Source organism: Bactrocera dorsalis, chromosome 4, assembly GCF_023373825.1.
Source record: "Bactrocera dorsalis isolate Fly_Bdor chromosome 4, ASM2337382v1, whole genome shotgun sequence".
Taxonomy (NCBI): Eukaryota; Metazoa; Arthropoda; class Insecta; order Diptera; family Tephritidae; genus Bactrocera; species Bactrocera dorsalis.
In genome coordinates, this window is record NC_064306.1 from 53,519,922 (window position 1) to 53,540,391 (window position 20,470).

Here is a 20,470-nt window from a genome sequence, read left to right on the forward strand (position 1 = left end):
AAAAATTTGGAATATTCATATTTGAATTTTCTTGTTTTTTATTATTTTTTTTATTTTTATTTTTTACTTTTTTTTAATATCTTTTTAATATATTTTTGTTTTTAATTTATCTTATTTTTATTTTGATTTTTTTAAATTATTTTTTTATTCATTTTATCTTTTTGTTTTTTTTTTATATTATATTTTAAAATAGATTTTTTGTTTTAATTTTTGCTTGTTGTTTCTAGTGTCAACACTTCATCAGCTAAGCGTTTGCTATGCGCCATTTGTGTAAATTTATTATTATTTTTATTTTTTATTATTGTTGTTGCTGCTACAAATACATAAATATGCTAATTATCTATTTGTGTCACTAAAATGTTCGGTCTGTGTGTGTGTAGGTGTTTTTTGTTTTGTTTGTTGATTTCGGCTACTTTTTCAATGTCACTTACCATCAATTTCTGATCCACAGTCTTGACAACGATTTCTTCGGGGGCGTATTGGTTTACATCGAAACGCAACCTCAACACTTTGCTATCGCCATCATCCTACGGAAACAAAAACAAAGCACAAAGTACGATTTAGATAAATAAATTTTACATAAATAAATATTTATTTAGTTTTCATGTAAAATTGCTGACTTAGTTGTAAGCACACATACTGCATGAGCGGGAGCAGAGCAGAGCTTCTTATTAGCGTTAAAGAAAATTTCAAACGCGTCAAAAATTAAAAAAAAATTTATTTATTCTAATGTGTGGTTTGTACTACTATATAATAAGCTAAGAAAAGTTGTATGTTTTATAAAAATTATTTTAAAAAAAGTTTTTTTTATGTTATATTCGTACCCATAGTTATTTATATATTGTTAAGATAAGTAACGGGTGATTTTTTTGAGGTTAGGATTTTCATGCATTAGTATTTGACAGATCACGTGGGATTTCAGACATGGTGTCAAAGAGAAAGATGCTCAGTATGCTTTGACATTTCATCATGAATAGACTTACTAACGAGCAACGCTTGCAAATCATTGAATTTTATTACCAAAATCAGTGTTCGGTTCGAAATGTGTTTTATCGACAAATTTTGTTCAGCGATGAGGCTCATTTCTGGTTGAATGGCTACGTAAATAAGAAAAATTGCCGCATTTGGGGTGAAGAGCAACCAGAAGCCGTTCAAGAACTGCCCATGCATCCCGAAAAATGCACTGTTTGGTGTGGTTTGTACGCTGGTGGAATCATTGGACCGTATTTTTTCAAAGATGCTGTTGGACGCAACGTTACGGTGAATGGCGATCGCTATCGTTCGATGCTAACAAACTTTTTGTTGCCAAAAATGGAAGAACTGAACTTGGTTGACATGTGGTTTCAACAAGATGGCGCTACATGCCACACAGCTCGCGATTCTATGGCCATTTTGATGGAAAACTTCGGACAACAATTCATCTCAAGAAATGGACCCGTAAGTTGGCCACCAAGATCATGCGATTTAACGCCTTTAGACTATTTTTTGTGGGGCTACGTCAAGTCTAAAGTCTACAGAAATAAGCCAGCAACTATTCCAGCTTTGGAAGACAACATTTCCGAAGAAATTCGGGCTATTCCGGCCGAAATGCTCGAAAAAGTTGCCCAAAATTGGACTTTCCGAATGGACCACCTAAGACGCAGCCGCGGTCAACATTTAAATGAAATTATCTTCAAAAAGTAAATGTCATGAACCAATCTAACGTTTCAAATAAAGAACCGATGAGATTTTGCAAATTTTATGCGTTTTTTTTTTAAAAAAAGTTATCAAGCTCTTAAAAAATCACCCTATATATAAGATTTTCTTTAGTTGTAGCCTTTCATTTCATTATTGGCAAAAAAGGAAACTTAAGTGTTTGAGCTAGTTGTTGCTTGAAAAATTAAATGTAAAACAAAATATGAAATTAAAAATATCTATTTTTTCATATTTAGAAGGGTTACAGCTTTGAAAATAACATACTAAAATTTTTAATCGATACATCTAATAGTTTTTGAGTTCAGATGGCGATTACTATCAAACTTTTTCTGCACATTCTTTACATAGTTCTCCCAACAATGATATACCAGTTTTTTTGATCTGATTAAAAATCCAATTTTGGCAGGCCGAAAACCATTAAAAGTTTTCTCTTTTTGGGGGGTTCTAACAGATCATTGCACTACCGGCGTCCATGCTATAAGTTTGAGAACTGCAGAAGCGAGGTGGAATCATCTCTTCCTTCTTGATTGCCCACGTTTGCGAGTTCTAGGCTTAAACACTCGTGACTTCACACTTTCAGATATGCACATCGCAGTCCATGAGGAGAAGCCATCATTCTTAACCTAAGCTTTATATAGTTCTTCATACAATGACCTGATCTGATCATAAATCTATTGCTAGCAGTTCAAAAACCAATAAAGTTTATGTTTTTTTTTTCGAACATTGGTCACTGTACGTCTCTGTTTGGTCACTGTGGCGGTTTTAACACGCTATCGAAGTCCATGCTAACCGGTTGAGAACCCGACGCCAGCTGCAGAAGCTGTTTGGAAGAAGACGAGGTGGAATCATCACTTCTTCTTCATTGTCCCGCGTTCGCGAGAACAAGGCTTAAACGCTTGGGAGCTTATACCTTCATAGACTCCACCGAAATGGCATCACAAAACGCTACATACAATATATCAGCCATCATACCTAGCCTAACTCAACCTTACCTATGAGTTTTTGATGAAAAATCTAATTCTGGCAGTTTAAAAACGACACATTTTTTTGCACGTAAGACAATATCTTCTAGTAGAGAATGACGTTTTATGTTTCATCCATGGAAAAGTCAGAATTACTGCAGCAGTAGAGGAGCTGTTTTTGGCATGTAACTCGATGACTGCGTGTTCTTAAAACATGTACAAATATACCTATATATTATATTAAGGGGTTTCATATAGTCTCATAAAGTTATTAGTTAAAACAAGCCGATAACATAGAGTTGAGAATTTTAATTGTGTAAACTCATTTGTGTAATCCAAAAACCATTTTTTTATCAAGTGTAAAAATTCATTATTAAAAAAGAAAGGCTTTTGTTGGTATTTGCAAATATTATTTTCAATCGAAGTGCTGGACTAATACATGTTTTGAAATTTTTATTGAAAAAACACCACAAAAACAAGAAATAATAACATCTCCGATCATTTTCTATATATAAAAATACTATTTGTTAATAACATTAAACTAATTTTAAAAATTTAATTAATCAAAAAAATTTTTAATTTAATTTAAATTTTTTTTTGTTAAAAAAATGCCTCAAAAACAAGAAATATAACATTTCTATCATTTTGTGCATTTGAAAATACTAATTTTATTAGTTATTAACATTAAACTAATTAAAAAATTTTAATTAATTTAATTTATTTTTTTTAAATAACATGTTTCATTGATTTTCTTATTTTCTTATTTTTTTAATTTTATTTTTTTTTGTTCTAATTTTTCATTTATTGTTTAAGACTTAAAAAACTGTAAATTAAAAATTCAATTACCGCACTTAACCGGGTTCCAAGCGCATAATATTGTTTGGTTAGAAAATCCTTGTGAGTTATGGCATTAAAATAGGAATAGTAAGGAAAATTAATGGGTTATCAATTTTTATTGTCAAAATAAAATTTTTGGAATTTTTCTGTATATTAATTTTGTTTTTTTTTTTTGTTTATTTTGTTTTTGCATTCGTTTTTTTTACATACCGAATTTATTAAATTTTATTGTTTATAACTTTCAGAGTTATGTTTTTAAAAATATTTCTTTTACTTAATATTTAATTTTTGAAAATTTTTTAAACACATTTTTTCAAAATTGTGTGAAATTTAAACTTCTTAAACAGATGGCAGCAATTAATTATGCAATATATCTCCTGCAGTTTGTGTGCGCATTAGTTATAAAATAAATTTTTAAAATTAAATAAATAAAATAAAGTATAATTTAAAATAAAAAATTGTAATTTAAAATAAAAAATTGTAATTTAAAATATTTTTTTTTTTATAAAAAATATCACTTACCTGAATCAGAGGTGAGGTGGCGAAATCGATATTTGGTCTGGGAGCTGGACGGGAGAGTGAGTTTTGTGCGCTGCAAAAATAAAAGTGAAATAATATTAGTTTAACTATAGAAAACACACATTGATGAACATAAATATTTAAAGAAATAAATAAATAAAATTAAAAATAATAATTTTTGCACGATTAAATAAGTAGGAAATAAGGAAATGTAAAATACGGTGCATTTGGTTAAAAAAAAAAATACATAAAATACAATTTATTTATTTACAAGAGAACTAATTAAAAATAATTAATTCACTAAGACATAAAATATTAATTTACACTTTATTTACTCGTGAAATTTATGGAAAATGCAAAGTAAATATGATCGCATGCACTTCCGCGCATATGAAATATTTTACAAATTTTCTCACAAACAATTTAATGACTTATTTATTAACAACCGTTACATTTCAGCATTTCCAACTAACAAAAATTCAAAAATTTTATTTCATTCGCATTTCACTATTTTTACGCGTATTATTTACCTAGTGGTGTGTGTGCGTGTGTGTGTTTCGTAGGTGCGCGTGTAGGAATGCATGGTTAATCACAATGTTTGTTTGCAACTGTGTGTGTGTATGTCTTTTAAACTATATTTTATTTAATGTTTTACAAAAACTAAATTTTTAACTTCAAACAATTCAAAATTTTCACTAAAATGTTTGCCAACAGCACTGCAGCACTTCGTTTATTATTTCATACTGACATCAGATCCGCAGATTTCCTAAACATTTATAGCTGCGATTTGCTGCTCCATTTGCAGTGCGGTATCGCACTATAACGCCGGCTTTGTAAACTAAAACAGAAATCAATAAAGCTAACACCCCCAAATGCGTTGACTTGTTGACTGTCGACTGTGTGCACTTCCGTTTCCGGCAGCACGTGCAATAAAACGCCATTTGTTCTACACATGTACCTATGTAGCTATGTTTATGTGTGTATGTATGCAATTACTATTGTACATGCATTGATGGCACGCTATGGCAGTGACATTTACGCGTCGCGTTGTGGTTCAATGAGCCATTGTCGGCTATTGATGAAAAACACATGTTCCCCAACATTAACAGCATCGTTGGGAGAGGCGAAGCGCTGTTGTTTAGTAACGTAAACAACTGTCAACAGTTTAAGAGGGAGTGAAGTACTGCCCCTTAGGGAAAACGAAGCGAATTAGATAACATTTTTTCGCTCTAGGAAAAATTTTAGTACACCAGAAAATATGTGGAAAAGCATTCGAGGATTTGAATTCATTCAAAATAATAAATTCATTCAAATCAATTGAGGACTGCTTTTAGTTCTGTCGGAGATCGCGTGTAACTCGAAAAATATTGCATTTTTTCTTCAAAAGTTTTATTGTGTATTCTTAACGCATTCGTAAAAATACCACTAAAATTAAAAAAAAAAAATTGATAGAAAGTCTAGAGGGTAGGTAAGATTAAGAGGCCGATCGTTGCGATTAAAGAAAGTTTATAAACTTTTAGAAAATTAAATATACTACATGAGAAGAAACCTAAAATTGTCATCGAGTTACATGGATTCCATCTTCGCTTTGTAAAAAATTGTTTAAACCTAATTTTTTTCTAAGAAAATTTAGTATCACGATATTTCGCTAAGAACAATAACAACTTTCGCTCAAAATTTGAGATCTTAACTTCAATTTCTCGCATGGCACGCATAAAGTACAAATTGCTGCAGTTCTGCGACCATGGAAACTAACAACAAGGGCACGTACGCAACTGATACACACGCGGCCAGATATCGGCGCCTTATTGACATTTCAATCTGTTTACCTTAGATCATCGATGACTTGCATTGGGGCGCTTGTAAAAACATATTTAGTGTATTATCCGCTGTTGTATACATTTCACATTGACACAGCTGCCCAACATTTGTTGCATGCAACAGCGTAGTAGCATACGCTATACTAAGTACATTCCTCTGTAAGAGCCAAAAATAGCACCTTAATGCAGTTGTGTGTGCATGTGTTGGGAGGGGTTGGACCCCCTAGCATTGGCGCTAAGCGTCAATATGCACACAATTAAACGGCAAATACAGTTATCGAGAGATAAGGTGCGAGAGCCGAAGTATGAAAGTTTGGTATGAATATTTAATGCACTATTTGAACCAAATGTTGAGAGTTCAGCACATTGAAGGCAGGAAAGATTAAATGCATGAGTAATGCTACATACATATATTATTTATTATTTTTGTAGTTAAATATTGTATTTTATATTCGATTTTACTATACTTTTGCTTCATTTTAACACAGTGTAATTTTTTCTTTCTTTCTTGTTCTTCATTGTTTTCTAATTTTTTTTTCAAATGTGCTCATTTCTATGGCAGCTGTTGCCAAGCATTCGTTTGCTTGCAGTCAAACGTAAACATATTTCTCTTCACTATTTTTAGCATAAATTAATTAATTTCTTTTCGAAAAATCATTGTCAGGCTGTTGTGTATGTAAGTATTATTAATTATCATATGAGTATACATACATATGCCTTTGAGATAGTTTTTATAATACAATAAATGATAGGTGACAATTAATTTGTTGTAAATATGAAATATTTGTGAAATATTCAAAAATTTAATAAAATGGTGACAGTATGCTTGTATGCATGCTAATGTCTTTTTCATGAACTCAATTGTTGAGATTTTTTTTTTTGAATTCCTTTTCTCTACTCTAGTTTTAAAAAATTTTTATTTTTATAACTTTTGCTATATAATTTGATTATGTATTTATTTACTTTTTTCCTAAAATTGTATTTTAAATCTGCTTTTTAGTTTAAAAAAATCGATTTTAAATTTTTTGTATATTTGCTTGTATTTTCACTTATTACTTATTTACTTATTTCTTAATATTTAATTCATGATAATTAAATAATTTCTATGTTCATAATATTGGCTCCTTCAATTTTATATTATTTTTTTTTCATTATTAAAATTTTATTTTAAATTTTTAATTTGGTTATAAATTTTTTTTAATTTTTCGATTTTTTGGTTTTATTTTCACTTACTGTTCTTTTGTTTTTTTAAATCATTATTTTTATTTTTATAATCATAATATTTGTCTTCCATTACTTTTTTATATATTATTTTTTTATAAATTTTTCATTTTACAATTCTTAAATTTAATTTTCGATTTTTATTCTGGTTATGAAAATTTTTGTGATTTATATTCTTTAATTCAAGTTTTTATTCGCTTTTTTATATTAATTTTTTAGTATATCAGTGTTATTTTTTATATATTTAATATTTTTACTTATTACTTCATTCTATTCTTTTATACTTCTTCTGTTTAGGTTTAAATTTTTTTTTTCTTATTTTTTTTTTAATTTTATTGATATAATTTTTCGTTTTCTTTCCAAATTGTGGATTTTTAATACTTTATTTTATTATTCTTTTCCATTTCTTGTGTTTAGTTTAAATTTAATTTTTTTTCTTTTTTTAATTTGTGTTATTTTTTAGTATTATTTTAATATTTAAAAAAATACAATGTAATTTTATAATAGGTTTTTTTAATAACTAATTTTTTCATTTCTCAATACTTTTGCAATCAGTTCTAGATTGCGGTTTTAGAATTCACTCTTATAATTTTAAGTTTTTTTCTTTACTTTAAGAATTTCATTTATATTAATACATTTATTTACTTTATTTTTTAAGGTTAGTGAACTTTTTGATCATTATTAATGTTATTTTTTCAAATTTCTTAATTTGTTTTATTTTTTAATTTTAATTAACTGTTTTTAAATATTTTTTCGGAATTTTTATCATTATTATTTTTTTTTTATAAAATTATAATTTAGTTTTTAATATAATTTTTTTCATACATTCATTTTAATTATTTTAAATTTTAATAGTCTTTGCCCTTTTTTTCATTTTATAATTTATTATATTAAAAATAAATACGTTTTAATTTTTTATATTGATATTTTGACTAAAAATTAAATTTCAGTTTTTATTATTTATAAAATTTAACATGTTTAGTTTATTACCTTTACTAATTATCTAAATACATATATTTTTATGTTTTCAAATTTCATTTACATTTTCACCATCCACCGGTTTCTTATTTTCACAGTTATTTCATATTTCGATCTTCTAAATATATTTCTTGTCGAAAAGACAATGAACGCTTTGCCTCAATGGAATTTGGCAATTGTGCCAAACTTTTGTTAGACATCTTATTAATGCCAATTTTGTATTTTGTTGTTGTGCAAAAGAAATTTCAATACATTGAAGCAAATGGAAATCTGTGAAATTGAAAGCAGAACTTTCTAGATTTCATGCATACAGTTAAAGCGAAATTTTCTAGAAATTATAATTTATTTTATGCAAAACAATTGAAAATTAGAGAAATTAAAATATTTTTGCATTTACTAAATTTTTTGAGTACTAGAAAACAAAATATTATTTCTTGTATATTAATGATAGCTGTATAATTTTATGATTTGGCGTTGTGTGCTAAATATTATGTATAAATTTATAAGTGTGTGTATGTGTGAGATAAGTGTATATGTATATTTGCGCGAGAGACGCTTGTGAAGCATTAGCATGGCACGAAAGGTGCTTGACATCCATTTCGCATTCGGCATCTAAATGTTCCGATTAGTAAAATACACACACGTCAGCATGCAAATGTTCGCCAGATTGAAATGAAAATATTTGAGTGTCAAAATGAATTATTGAATCATGGTTTCTTTATGTGGTTTTTATAACACAAATAAATATGTTTCAAGTTGAAAATATTCGCAATTCGCAGCAATCGAAACGCTTTGAGTAGAGTGAATGCGCATGCAAATTGTGACTTTCGATTAGCAAATTAAAACAAAACCTAAAAACACACATATAGTACGAAAATAGCCAAAATATCGCTGGTATGTACCTGCTACTGCTGGTTTTTGTTGTTGTCTTTTTAGTAGAACTGTTTTGAAACATTTTTTTTTGGTAAATTTTGTATAAAAGAAGCATTAATAAGCGGCAGTTGAAGTAATATTTTTTTTTAATTTTTTTTTTATTTTTTTTAAATTTTTGTTATGAAATATAGCATTATATTCATTTTAATGCCAGTTTGTAGTTCCATTATTTTATTTTTGTAAGCATGGAAAAGAGCAGAGAGGAAGAGAGAAAGAAGACATGTTATTTGGTATGTTTATTATACATATGTATATACATAATTGTACCTAATGTTTCTTAATAATATATTTACATATATGTATATAACATATATATATATTTACATACATATATAAATGTAAATCTTATAATATGAATTTAAAAATATTGTAAATAAAAATTGTATGATTTTCTGCAGTGCTTAACTGTTATAAAATTCGAAGTCAATATGTTTCAATTTTTTCATTTTTTTTGCCAATGAATATATACTACTTATGCATGTAAATAAAAAGTAAATATTTTATATTATTTGTCAATTATATTTATTAGGCTCTTGCATATCGGCTACCCATGACGTATCATGACAAAACCCTATCCCTACCCTGTCTACTCGAAAATACTGAATATACTGAAAATATATATGTATACTAGCTGACCCGGCGAACTTCGCCCCGCCCAATTTTTATTTTTTTTTGGAAGTCATAGACTCGTATAACTTTACCACAAATAATATAAACTTCAAACAACGCATTTTCATTTAATGTTTTTAATGTTTGTAGCGCCATCTACTGTAACATACCGCACTCAATACCGCTCTTAGCGCCACCAACTGGTGGATAGCTCTTTGCTAATAATAAACAAATAATTTGCAATAAATAAATAATGCGACTATAAGGAGAGTTATAAACTATCCTATCTTTCAAGTTGGACCAAACTGCACACAGTGTTAAAAATTTCATTAAAATCGGTTCAGTAGTTTAAGAGTCCATCGCAAACAAACAATGTGACACGTGATTTTTATATATTAAGATGAGTATTAAGGGTATATACAGTTATAATTAAAAAAAAAAAAAAAGATTTTCGTCAAATTTATTTTTTGCTTATTTCTTCGATTAATTACTAGATTTAACATTACTTTAAGGAAATCTCTTCGCTTTTTTGAATTTCAGAGGATTCAGTTCAGAGATATAGTGGTCGTAGCTTTTTTGAAAGGAGCTCCAAGAGATCAGCTGTAGTTTTTTTCCGAATAAATATTTTTACTAATACTAGGGCTTTAAATACAGTTAAAAGAAAACATAATATGTGTACAAGTTTTTGAATCAATAAATTTAAAAGTTTTCTCACAAAAAAATCTAGAAAATTCGCTTTTTCGGCCTTCTAACTGTATACGAGTATAACCCCTTAAAACTCCTTCCTTCGTCCTGAACTATTTCTCAAACAGTAGTAAAGTACACATCTTCACTTTCTTTATGTAATATATCCTTGAAACATTTTTCAAATCGCAAAGCTGAAACAACATTTTTCTAAGGAAGATAACTTCCAAGTCGAAAACACTGTAACAGCTTCTGTTACTAGAGTCTAACATACATAGTATACAAAAAGAACTGATAGATCTAAAATGATAGTAATTCTGAAGAAAATGTTCCAATAATGTTTCCTGGTGTTGTTAAAATCTTAAGCAAATTCAATCTAATGTATAAGGACCAAGAGACAACAGAATGTTAAAAACAGGAGACAATACCTTAGAGAAATTAATGCTAATGACTTTGACTCTCTTTTAACTAACGTCTTAAAGAACTAGTCACAAACTTGGATATACTTTGGAATTGAATATCCGTCGATTGAAAACCAATATTACAAAATAAGAGCAACAGTAGCCATTATTGACTGTTTTTGGTGGGTTTGAGTGCTAACGTTTTTGAGGACAGAATTGCCAACTACCAAAGAAAAATATTAAATACATGTCCCAAAACATTAGTAAATGTTTCAGAGAACTTTTCGGCAAGTCTGTAGGTCTCTAATTTAGAAAAATAATAGAATAACAAGCTAGTATTGCCAACTCATTTTTCTTCAACAGGCGGTTTTGTTTACAATATCTTTTATAAATATATTTTGAAAGCTAATCTTCCATTTCTGCTTAAATTAATATATTTTCTTTGTCAAAAATGTGCTAAAAATTCTTGTAAATCCTCCATTCATTAGATTTACTTCAGAAAATTGTAAAAAAAAAATAATAATAATAATTACTTCACTATCAGCACTCTCGCTTAGCTCGTTACCCAAAAGATGCACATTTATTTTCGGGTGAATTTGTAATAATGATTCGACAAAGCAAGTCTAATTGCTTGGAAACATAACAGCTTGGGTAATTAAGTCAACGTTTTTTTTTAATGAATTTGTTAGAAGAGATAAAAAAAACTTGGCACCTTTTGTTGAATTTCGTGAGCTGTATGTGTTGTTTTAATTGCCAAACAACACATTATTATTATTACATAGTTAGTTCATATCTTTCATAGAACAAACTTGCCGGTAATAGCACCAAAGTAAACAGTTCCAGTCATAAACATTATATAACTAATGTTCAACTGGTTTCCAGCACTTCTACAATAATGATGTAATAAAATATCGCATTAAGTTTTTAGTATAATTTACGAAAACTGTAGGTAATCACATGCTGGAGTTAGAACAAGCTAATTGCTCACGAAGCGCGAGTAAAAACAGAACAGAAAATACAGGAAGAAAAACTTAAAATAAAGCAAAACACGTGTGGAGTTTTTTTTTATTTTTATTTTTATTTTTTTTATTTATGACAGGTATACTTTGAGCAAAAATATTAGAGCACCTTGACGAGCTTATAGTGTAATAAAAAATTGAATACAAAAAATATATTTTTTACAAAAATTCCAAAAAAAATATATAAAAAAAAGTTTAATATGTAATATATATTTTTTCCAAAAATTCCAAAAAAATATAAATAAAAAATTTTTAAATATTTCCTGCTCTGCGAAGCTTTTATAACTTACGGCTTTCCATAACAGTAGCTTCATCTCTTTTCAACAGAATAGTTTTCATATACAGACATACATATGTATGTATGTATGTACACATAAGCAAAAGTAGAAATGTCAAACATTTAATTCACTTGCTGTAGACACTTAAGTGGTGTGCTAATTTTGAATTTTTAATACAAATTACGACATAATCGCATACGCCACGTTTATCGCATTTTTTAAACAAATTTATTCGTCACGCTTTGTGAGCGATTGTGTCATAATGGCAGAGTATGAACGGATGTGTACATTTCTCCGTTTGTAACTGTGTCTACTGACCACATTAAATATAATTGAAATTAAAAAATAATTTGCATAACTTTTGTATGTCATTTCATATGTACATACTATAAAAGCATTAAGGAAACGTAAATGGGGCACGAAGCAAAATATTTCAAGTCTCGAAGAGTAGAAAAACAAACTAATTAGACGCATTTTAAAACAGCTACATTTGACTGTATATGAGCACTAAAATAATAATTTAATTAGAATTTGCGTAAAAAGTGTTTTAAGCACTTTAGAAATGTCATATTTGAAATGACAGCTGACAGATTTGAGTAAGAGAGGCTGCCTAGCAACAGTCAGCAGTCAGAAAATGGGTCACATCAATTATAAACCGAGATGCTTTCTGTGGTAGAAAGTACTCTAAAGAAAAAAAACAAAAAAATTCGAAAAACATAAATCAGTAGTATATACTACAAACTAACGGTTGTTAATAACTTGCTTCCTCTTCCTCAAGAATACACTCTATTCAACCTCAATCTCCTTGTTGGAAATGTGAAAGAAAGCAACTTGCCATTTGAAATATCATTGCTACACATTTACTACCCTGCTCGGCATTTGAATTACTACAACAAAGCAAAAAAAATGTAAATTTAATAGAAAAAACGATAAACCAGCCGACAGACGACAGTCTGCCAGCCGGCAGCAAGTCGGCGTGGGAGTAGACAAGCATTCCTTTCTAATCAAAGATGCAACAGTTGTGCAAAATAATAGCAAACGAACAGCAATAACGGTGTCTAGTATATCGAATATGGTTTGGTCTATGTGAAAGAAGCGAGTAACGGTACTGACATACTTTCATGCTTTCCGACTTTCTAGCTGTACGAGTATTTGCATTTTTTCTGAACTTTTTGTCGGGTTTGCTTGCGCAGTTAATTTGTTATTTCTGTGATGATTACTGAATTATTGCAGAATCCAGTCGTTGGTAGACATTTTTTGTGACTTTGTCTGTAGTGTGCGGCACGCTGAGACATTCACTTCCTCCGCAAGTGATTAAGATAGAGTAAAAGAACTGGGGAAATTCAAAATCACGAATGAAAGGGCGGCAGCAGCTATTTATTGGATAAAAGAAAAAAATGTTTGGAAAGGAAAATATAATTTCTTTAATTAGTTATGCGGAGGTTACAAAGATTTTTTTATGATTTTTCTTTTTTTATTTCTTTAAAGGTTTAGGTTAAATGATTTTTGGATCTAAGTCCAAATGTTAAAGAAATGAAGCTATTACTCTCGGGTTGGAAAATGAACAACCTCTGTAAAGTATAGCCTATGTACATACGAGTACATGTATATCAATCGATCTGATCAAATATGAACCGGACTGATCCATTTAAACTGCACTCGCACCCGAATCGACAAAGAAATTGGTTGCACGTTTATTTACGACGCGAAAAAAAATTATCTAACAAATTCGCTTTGGAAAAAAATTAACAAAATGAGGTGAGGGGTGATTTTCGGTAATGTTTTGGGTATGATGCGTGTCAAATGCTAGACAAAATGTAAGAACGACGTCGATTAGAAGTCAAAACAGAGAGGTTTGACGCTGAAGGGCCTGAAGACCATTCCTGCCATTACTTATAGAAGACTGAATTATGTGTTGGCATTTTTGTTTTAAGCAGAAGCCTATTTTGAAGGCGATTTTATTGTATTCAACTACAAAATTTAAGTAATTTTTGTCAGTCCGGGTCAAATTTGATCGGATAGTATAATGCAGGCATTTGGCTAATTGCGTTCCTAATAAAAATTGACAATAACAAATTTAATTTTTGTCAGTCCGGGTCATATTTGATCGGATAGTATAATGCAGTCATTTGACTAATTTCGTCCCTAATAAATATAATAGACAATAATTCGGAGCTTAAACCGCATAATTAGTCAGCTTAGTTCGAAGTATTTTTTTTAATTTTTTTTATTAATTTTAAATATTAAAACAGGTAAGAAAATTCCAGTAATTTGAATTTAATCGGAATTCCTAAGTACCCTTAAATATGCAAAAAAATAATCAAACAAATGCTACACTTAACGCCTTTTATACCAAAATTGCCACATTTGACATATACTCGTAACACAACTCGGACCCACGTAAACTAGCACACGCATAAAAATCTAATCACCTGAAACACCTACATACAAACATATGAACATACTTATAATCACTTAAGAAATTGCTGGCCACAACGTGCTAAGAATGTATATACATACATACATACATATGTACGTATGTATGCGTATAAGTTTTAATTGGATATGTGTGGGTGCTCCACAAATTCTTGGTTACCAACTCATTCCGCATGGGCGTCTGCGTCTGACGGTGTGCGTTGGTGATTCGTAGCAGTCACCGCGGTGTCGTCATGTTTCCTAAAAGTCGTCAGTGAACACAGCGAATCATGCGGAACAAAAGTCTAAAGCCAACATTTCCGTGGCCCACCAGCGGCCATACGCTTACGCTCATTATGCGCGGCGCCAAAAACTCACTCAAACAGCTTTAGAAGAGTACTCAATACTGTCAGCAACCAAATTGACTATTACTGACAGTCGAATTGGCGGTCGGTAGCGGTGTTAAGTGCCCCACATGATGTGTTGACTCTACCGACTACTGTACTAATGTACATACATACATATGTATATACAGACATAACTATTTACCTTTGTGTTTCCATTAAAGCTTATTTAGGTAGCATAGCGGTTGTCTGACAGTTTTTTTTTCATTCTAAAACTCAACTGTCCATCCGCTTTTTTACATTTCATTATTGTACTTTGTTGTATTGAACTTCAAAAGCATTAAAATTTTATTGTTGTTTCTGTTGTGCTTTGTGTCATTTTGTACTTTACGTTATTTTTTATTTATTTTCAGTTATTGTTCGTTCGGGGGTTCGACACTTTACGCAATAGCCTGTGGCGTTTTCATCTCTTATCGAATATAAAAATCTAAAGGTAAGTGCGAATATACATACCATACTCATGTACTCGTAGTCGTATGTAAACGTTCTCACTTATTTGTGCTCTCTTGTTTTGAAATTCTTTGCTTGCTCTGCTCTTTCGACGATGATGTCATCGCATTTTTAGTTTAAATATAAATTCAAATAATAAACTTTCTTGCCTTGCCGGTCTGTATGTTTGGTTATTATTGTTGTTGTTGTCGCAGCGCGAACTGGCGCTTTTGCGACATGCAAAGGCAATATATTCGTATATTACTTGAATACATATAAATTAATGTGGCTTGTACTATATATGCTCTACCGACTATACTTCATACCTGAGTTAGTACCCAGTAGGATAATGAATTAGATTATGAACTTCTCGGTTCTAATGAATATGGTTGCTTATTGTCGTCTCAGGAAAGTTAGTAGAGATCACAGTACGACCCAAAGCACTCCGAATACTATCTTCGAAGCAGTTCATACATCGCCTGCTCATCGAGACTAGAGATTTGAGCTTCTAGTTAGCTCTGGCGTATTTTTCTAAGCGGTCCTCCATATTAAATCACTTTTTTGGGATTATTTTTTTATTTTTCAAAAATTTTAGTTCGAAACTTTTCATATACTATAAATCTTCATTTTTTTCTCTCCATTTTTACGAAGACACTTTTAAGACTTGGACAATTCTTTACCATTCAGCTGATGATGGCATGATATAATCTCCGAACTTTTCTGAGAATCAACATTATCATCTGTTCATTCTGTTCATTGCTGTTCTACAGCGACAGTATCATATCTTAATCTACTTTTCTAACAGGCTCAACAGTTGTGTTCGGCCTAACAGCGGTCAAACCTCGGTAGGATCAATCATTTTTTTTAGCCCTTTTCTGAACATTTTTAAAAGTTAATCAGGTTTTCACCTCGGTTTCAAGCTTGTTTACTCAAAAAAATACATTAGCGGTTCAAAAATTGTGGTTCAAAAATTGTGGCTTAACTTTCAGGTTTTTGACACTCGTTAGAATATTTTATGTGTATAGTCCTGTTACCTCTTTTATTAACCACGTTCTGCTTTAAGCGAGTAGCAAAAGAACACTCGCTAAGTTAACAAAAAACATGAAAATCATCGTAAGTCTGCTATTTTTTTGATTTCAGCGAGGCTTCATACAAAATTAAGGATTTCAACCATAACCGAAATCTTGCTAAACACTAACAACAAACCAAATTGATTTTATATTATACAGGTGAGAGTTACTCTATACTCTCATTACCGCCAGGAATATTTAGTCAGAGTTGAGCATTCACTTGCCGCTCGCTTGCAGAAAACAGAACTGCGAAACGATATACGATAATATAATATTTACATATGTATGTATGTCTGTGTGCTCACATATTTATCTACATATGTTTTTTGCCAATAATCACTTTCGAATAGTGCGAAAATACTGTTATTAATTTAATTGGAAAATGCCATTAGCGTGTCAAATGAAAGATTTATTGCAATACTAGAGGAAAATATTCCAAAAAGGTTGAAAAATTGTTTTTGTAGCGGAATTTCTTTGTTTTTTCTACATTTCCTCTTAGAAATATACATATGTATGTACATATATGTATATATATTATTCGTTTAAAACCCGATTTCTCCTACCCTTCTTACCACTCACAGCAATACGGAAGTATTTAAATGCCAAACTCGCGCCACCATTCGATTTTATAGCCGCTAATATTTGGGTTCGACCCTGCGCTAAACTATTAATCAATTAATGAACTTTTTATAGGCACACACCCATACAAACAAACACGTGTTTATACATACATACATGTGGTGTATTCAGATCTGCAAGCTCATGTAGACTTTGTTCTTTCGAAATTGTTTGCAGGCATGTGGCTACATTTGTATACATGTATAAAGTAATGCCCAGTTGTGTTTCGAATGTTTTTGAATGAAACTTGTTTTTCTACTCCCTTTTGTCATATACATACATATTTATTTACATTTTCGTACAGTGGATCATAAAGTGTTTATCTGTATGATCTCATCACTGACGTGTAAATAATAAATTTTGCAAATATTTATAAATTTATAAGTGTCTTCAAGATAAGCATAATATCGGCTTTATAGTTATTATTATTAATATTATTATTATTCATTAATTAATCTTACGATAGTTAGTTCTTTGTAGTATTGGAGCAATGATTTCTTTTCACTATTTTAATTTTTTACTGCAGCGAAGCAAAATCAGAGAGTCTAAATATTCAACAAATCACCTTTTATGGAAATTTAAGCACTAAAATTCCTGTTTGGAACAACATAATTAGTAAAGATAACAGTATTGTGAAATATCATTGCTGTCGTCACTGTTAAATCACTTGAACAGGCTAAGGTTCTCTACTCAGCGGCAATTAATTACCGATAACAAATTGATTGGCTAGAGAATAGTTCGAAGTTTTCGTTGAAAAAGCTGCATATTATTATAATGCCTTATTTTGTCATTTCTGAGTTAAACAGGTTTGTTAGAGGCATACTATAATATGATGAATATTAAAATGATCAAATTACAGAATCTAAGCTCATATTTTTCAACACACACACCTTACGTGTAGGTAAACCCGTTTAGATAAAAAAAATCGATAAAAATAAAGAAAATTCATTACGGGAGAGAAACCAATTAAGCTTGATTTCCCTTGGTGTACTGAATTGCCTCTAAATTCCATATATCGTTGAGAGCCCAGTGATCGTGCACTCGGAACTGTTTAGAGATCGTCTGATCTCAGTTTTATATGAATTAAGCTATTTCTAACTCATCTAAGAGAAAGTTCATGTACTTGGAAAAACACAAGATATCTTTATTATCTACATATAATACATATCTAACCAAGTTGAGAGTAGATGACATTTCGTCACTTTGCGGTTTACACCTGGATAGATGGATTTTCCATTCAGTTCAGTTTTCAGGTTTTTTTAATCCAAGATACACTATATGATTTATACGTAGCTACTTGCATTTAGAAAATAACATTTTTCGTTAGTAATAAGGGTTCTAACTAGACATTGTCTTCTTCGAAAACATAGTGGAATACTAACTTTAGGAGTAACGCTATTTTACCTGATCCTTACTTCCGAACCTTTCTCTTCTCAATTGTGCTACTTTTGCCAAACTACAGTGTACGAAAGAACCTTGATTCTCTTCTCACTTCATTTCAGCTATCCATGTAAATTTTGTGGAAGTAATGTAAGGCGTTTACGGAGATAGGAACGTTTGGTCAATATAGCATATCATCAAATTTGACTCGGACTCTTCCATTTTAACTCCGCCCGCGAATCGAATCAAAAACTTTTTTGCCAGAATGGTACAATCTTTTATAGATCTAAACATCTCTTATGGTTCGCTCAAAACATTCTGGTTACTGTTTTGGATATGAAGTACATATGTCAATGCGAAATTCGTACTGAAATCTTTTGCGAACCTCGTTGAGTAGAGGTCACAAAAGAGATGCTAGCTAAAGACTATAAATTCATCAAAAGCATAATTAGTGGTGACGAGACTTGGGTTTACGAATATGACGTAAGTTTACACGTATGAACTGTCCAACAATTTAGTGAATGAAATTGTAATGGAGTCTGAAGGCTATGACCTGCGGTGCCAGCCGAGGTTTACTACAAGTGTATAAAAAATTGGATTATGCGATGGCATGTTTCTATTGGCTCAGGAGCCTATTTTGAAGGCGATAAAGAAGATTTGTATAAAATATATGACAATGGAGTCCGGGTCAAATTTGATCAGATGGTATATTTTTTTCTTACAATTCAGAATTTAATCTCCCCAAATTCAAAACATTCTTCTTGCTAGGGTTTTGAGCTTTGTCCGATATTTTTTACCCTTGTGAGGCTTACCGTACACTGAAAAAATATCAATATAAATTGTTGAAATCGAACTTAAATGCTGATCAAATCGCAATCCAGAGAACTTTCAGCTCACGAACGTGTATCCAACTGAGCTTTTCGTTCATTATGACTTCATTCAAAAGTATTTGCATAGGCACAGATGTACTTCTGTATGTTTGTATGTATGTAAATAAGTAACTTCAGACAGACAAGTGTTTTTGTATGCAAGCACGTTTTACTCATAATTGTAATGATCAAAATGCACATGCATACATACATACATACATATATACAAACAATTATATATTGGTGCGAGTATTTAACACTGAATTAGGCAATGCCTGCATGAATGAGCAAGTAAATGAATGAGCAAAGCACACGCTTGGAAGTACAAAGGCATAACGCTATTTATGGTGTTCAAGCGTTTAAACGTTTGGAAGCAATACTTGCTATATTCATACAAATGTAGATATGTATGTACATAAATATGTTTACAATTATGGATATGGAATACGATTTGCATGTTTTCAGTTAATAAATGCGAAATTAACATGTTGTTGCACACATATGCATTTATTCAAATGATGTACAAGTAAATACATTAAATTGTAAATAAATTGCATTTGTTGTTGGGACTCATTGTTGACACTTTAATTTTGAACAAAACTTGAACTGAATTTGCTGCTCGTACAGTTAATGGAGACTACTTTTCAATTGGTTGTTGTCATTGTAGCTGTTATTGTTGTTGTTGCTGACGCACTTGCATTCAATTTGCGACGGCTGAAAATGGCTTTGGCAAGCAACAAATGGAATAAAACCAAAAATGCAAGTGTACTATCATACGATCAAATTTGACCCGGACTGGACCACTTTTTGAAAAAAAAAAAAAATTGAAAAACTAGTTTGCTTTAAATTTTGCATTACTGCTACGGAATCGTTGAAAATATGATCTGATCAAATTTGACCCGGACTGGATCATTTTTGAATAAAAAAAGAAAAATTGAAAAACAAGTTTGCTTGAAATTTTGTGTTTTCATAATGACCTCAGAATCGTTGAAAATGTTGCAGAAGAGTTTTGGAAAATCTATCAAGAACACAAGTATTTGATTGGTCGGCGCTTATACTACTATATATTAACTTAGGAGTCTATTTTCAAGGCGATAATAAATTATTAAAATGTATGAAAAATTATTTGTCACTGCGGGTCAAATTTGATCAGATGTCATTTTGAAATAAATGCAGATGTCTGCGTGTATGTATGTGTGCACGTACATGTGTATAAAATTCTGCATACCGTATTAGCTGCAATTTGATTTGAATAAATGCGAACTTAACAATGATGACAACGCCTGCTATTTTTAGCCACTGTCTGATCTATGAGTTAATGCGTTTTGC

At 30.5% G+C, this 20,470-nt stretch overlaps 1 protein-coding gene across 2 annotated transcripts in view; it reads right to left on the reverse strand.

Annotated features, from left to right (window-relative positions):
* LOC105228797 (heat shock protein beta-1) overlaps window positions 1-20,470 on the reverse strand; it is a 36,143-nt gene that overhangs the window by 4,545 nt on the left and 11,128 nt on the right. Inside the window, exons 2-4 of one of the 2 annotated variants that reach the window (XM_011208769.4) lie at window positions 8,935-8,973; window positions 4,017-4,086; window positions 432-527 (exon numbers count right to left, since the gene is read on the reverse strand). In XM_011208769.4, the coding sequence (XP_011207071.1) occupies window positions 432-527; window positions 4,017-4,086; window positions 8,935-8,973 (205 nt within the window). The remainder of the gene's footprint in view (window positions 1-431; window positions 528-4,016; window positions 4,087-8,934; window positions 8,974-20,470) is intronic. The other variant, XM_011208770.4, reaches the window with a different exon arrangement.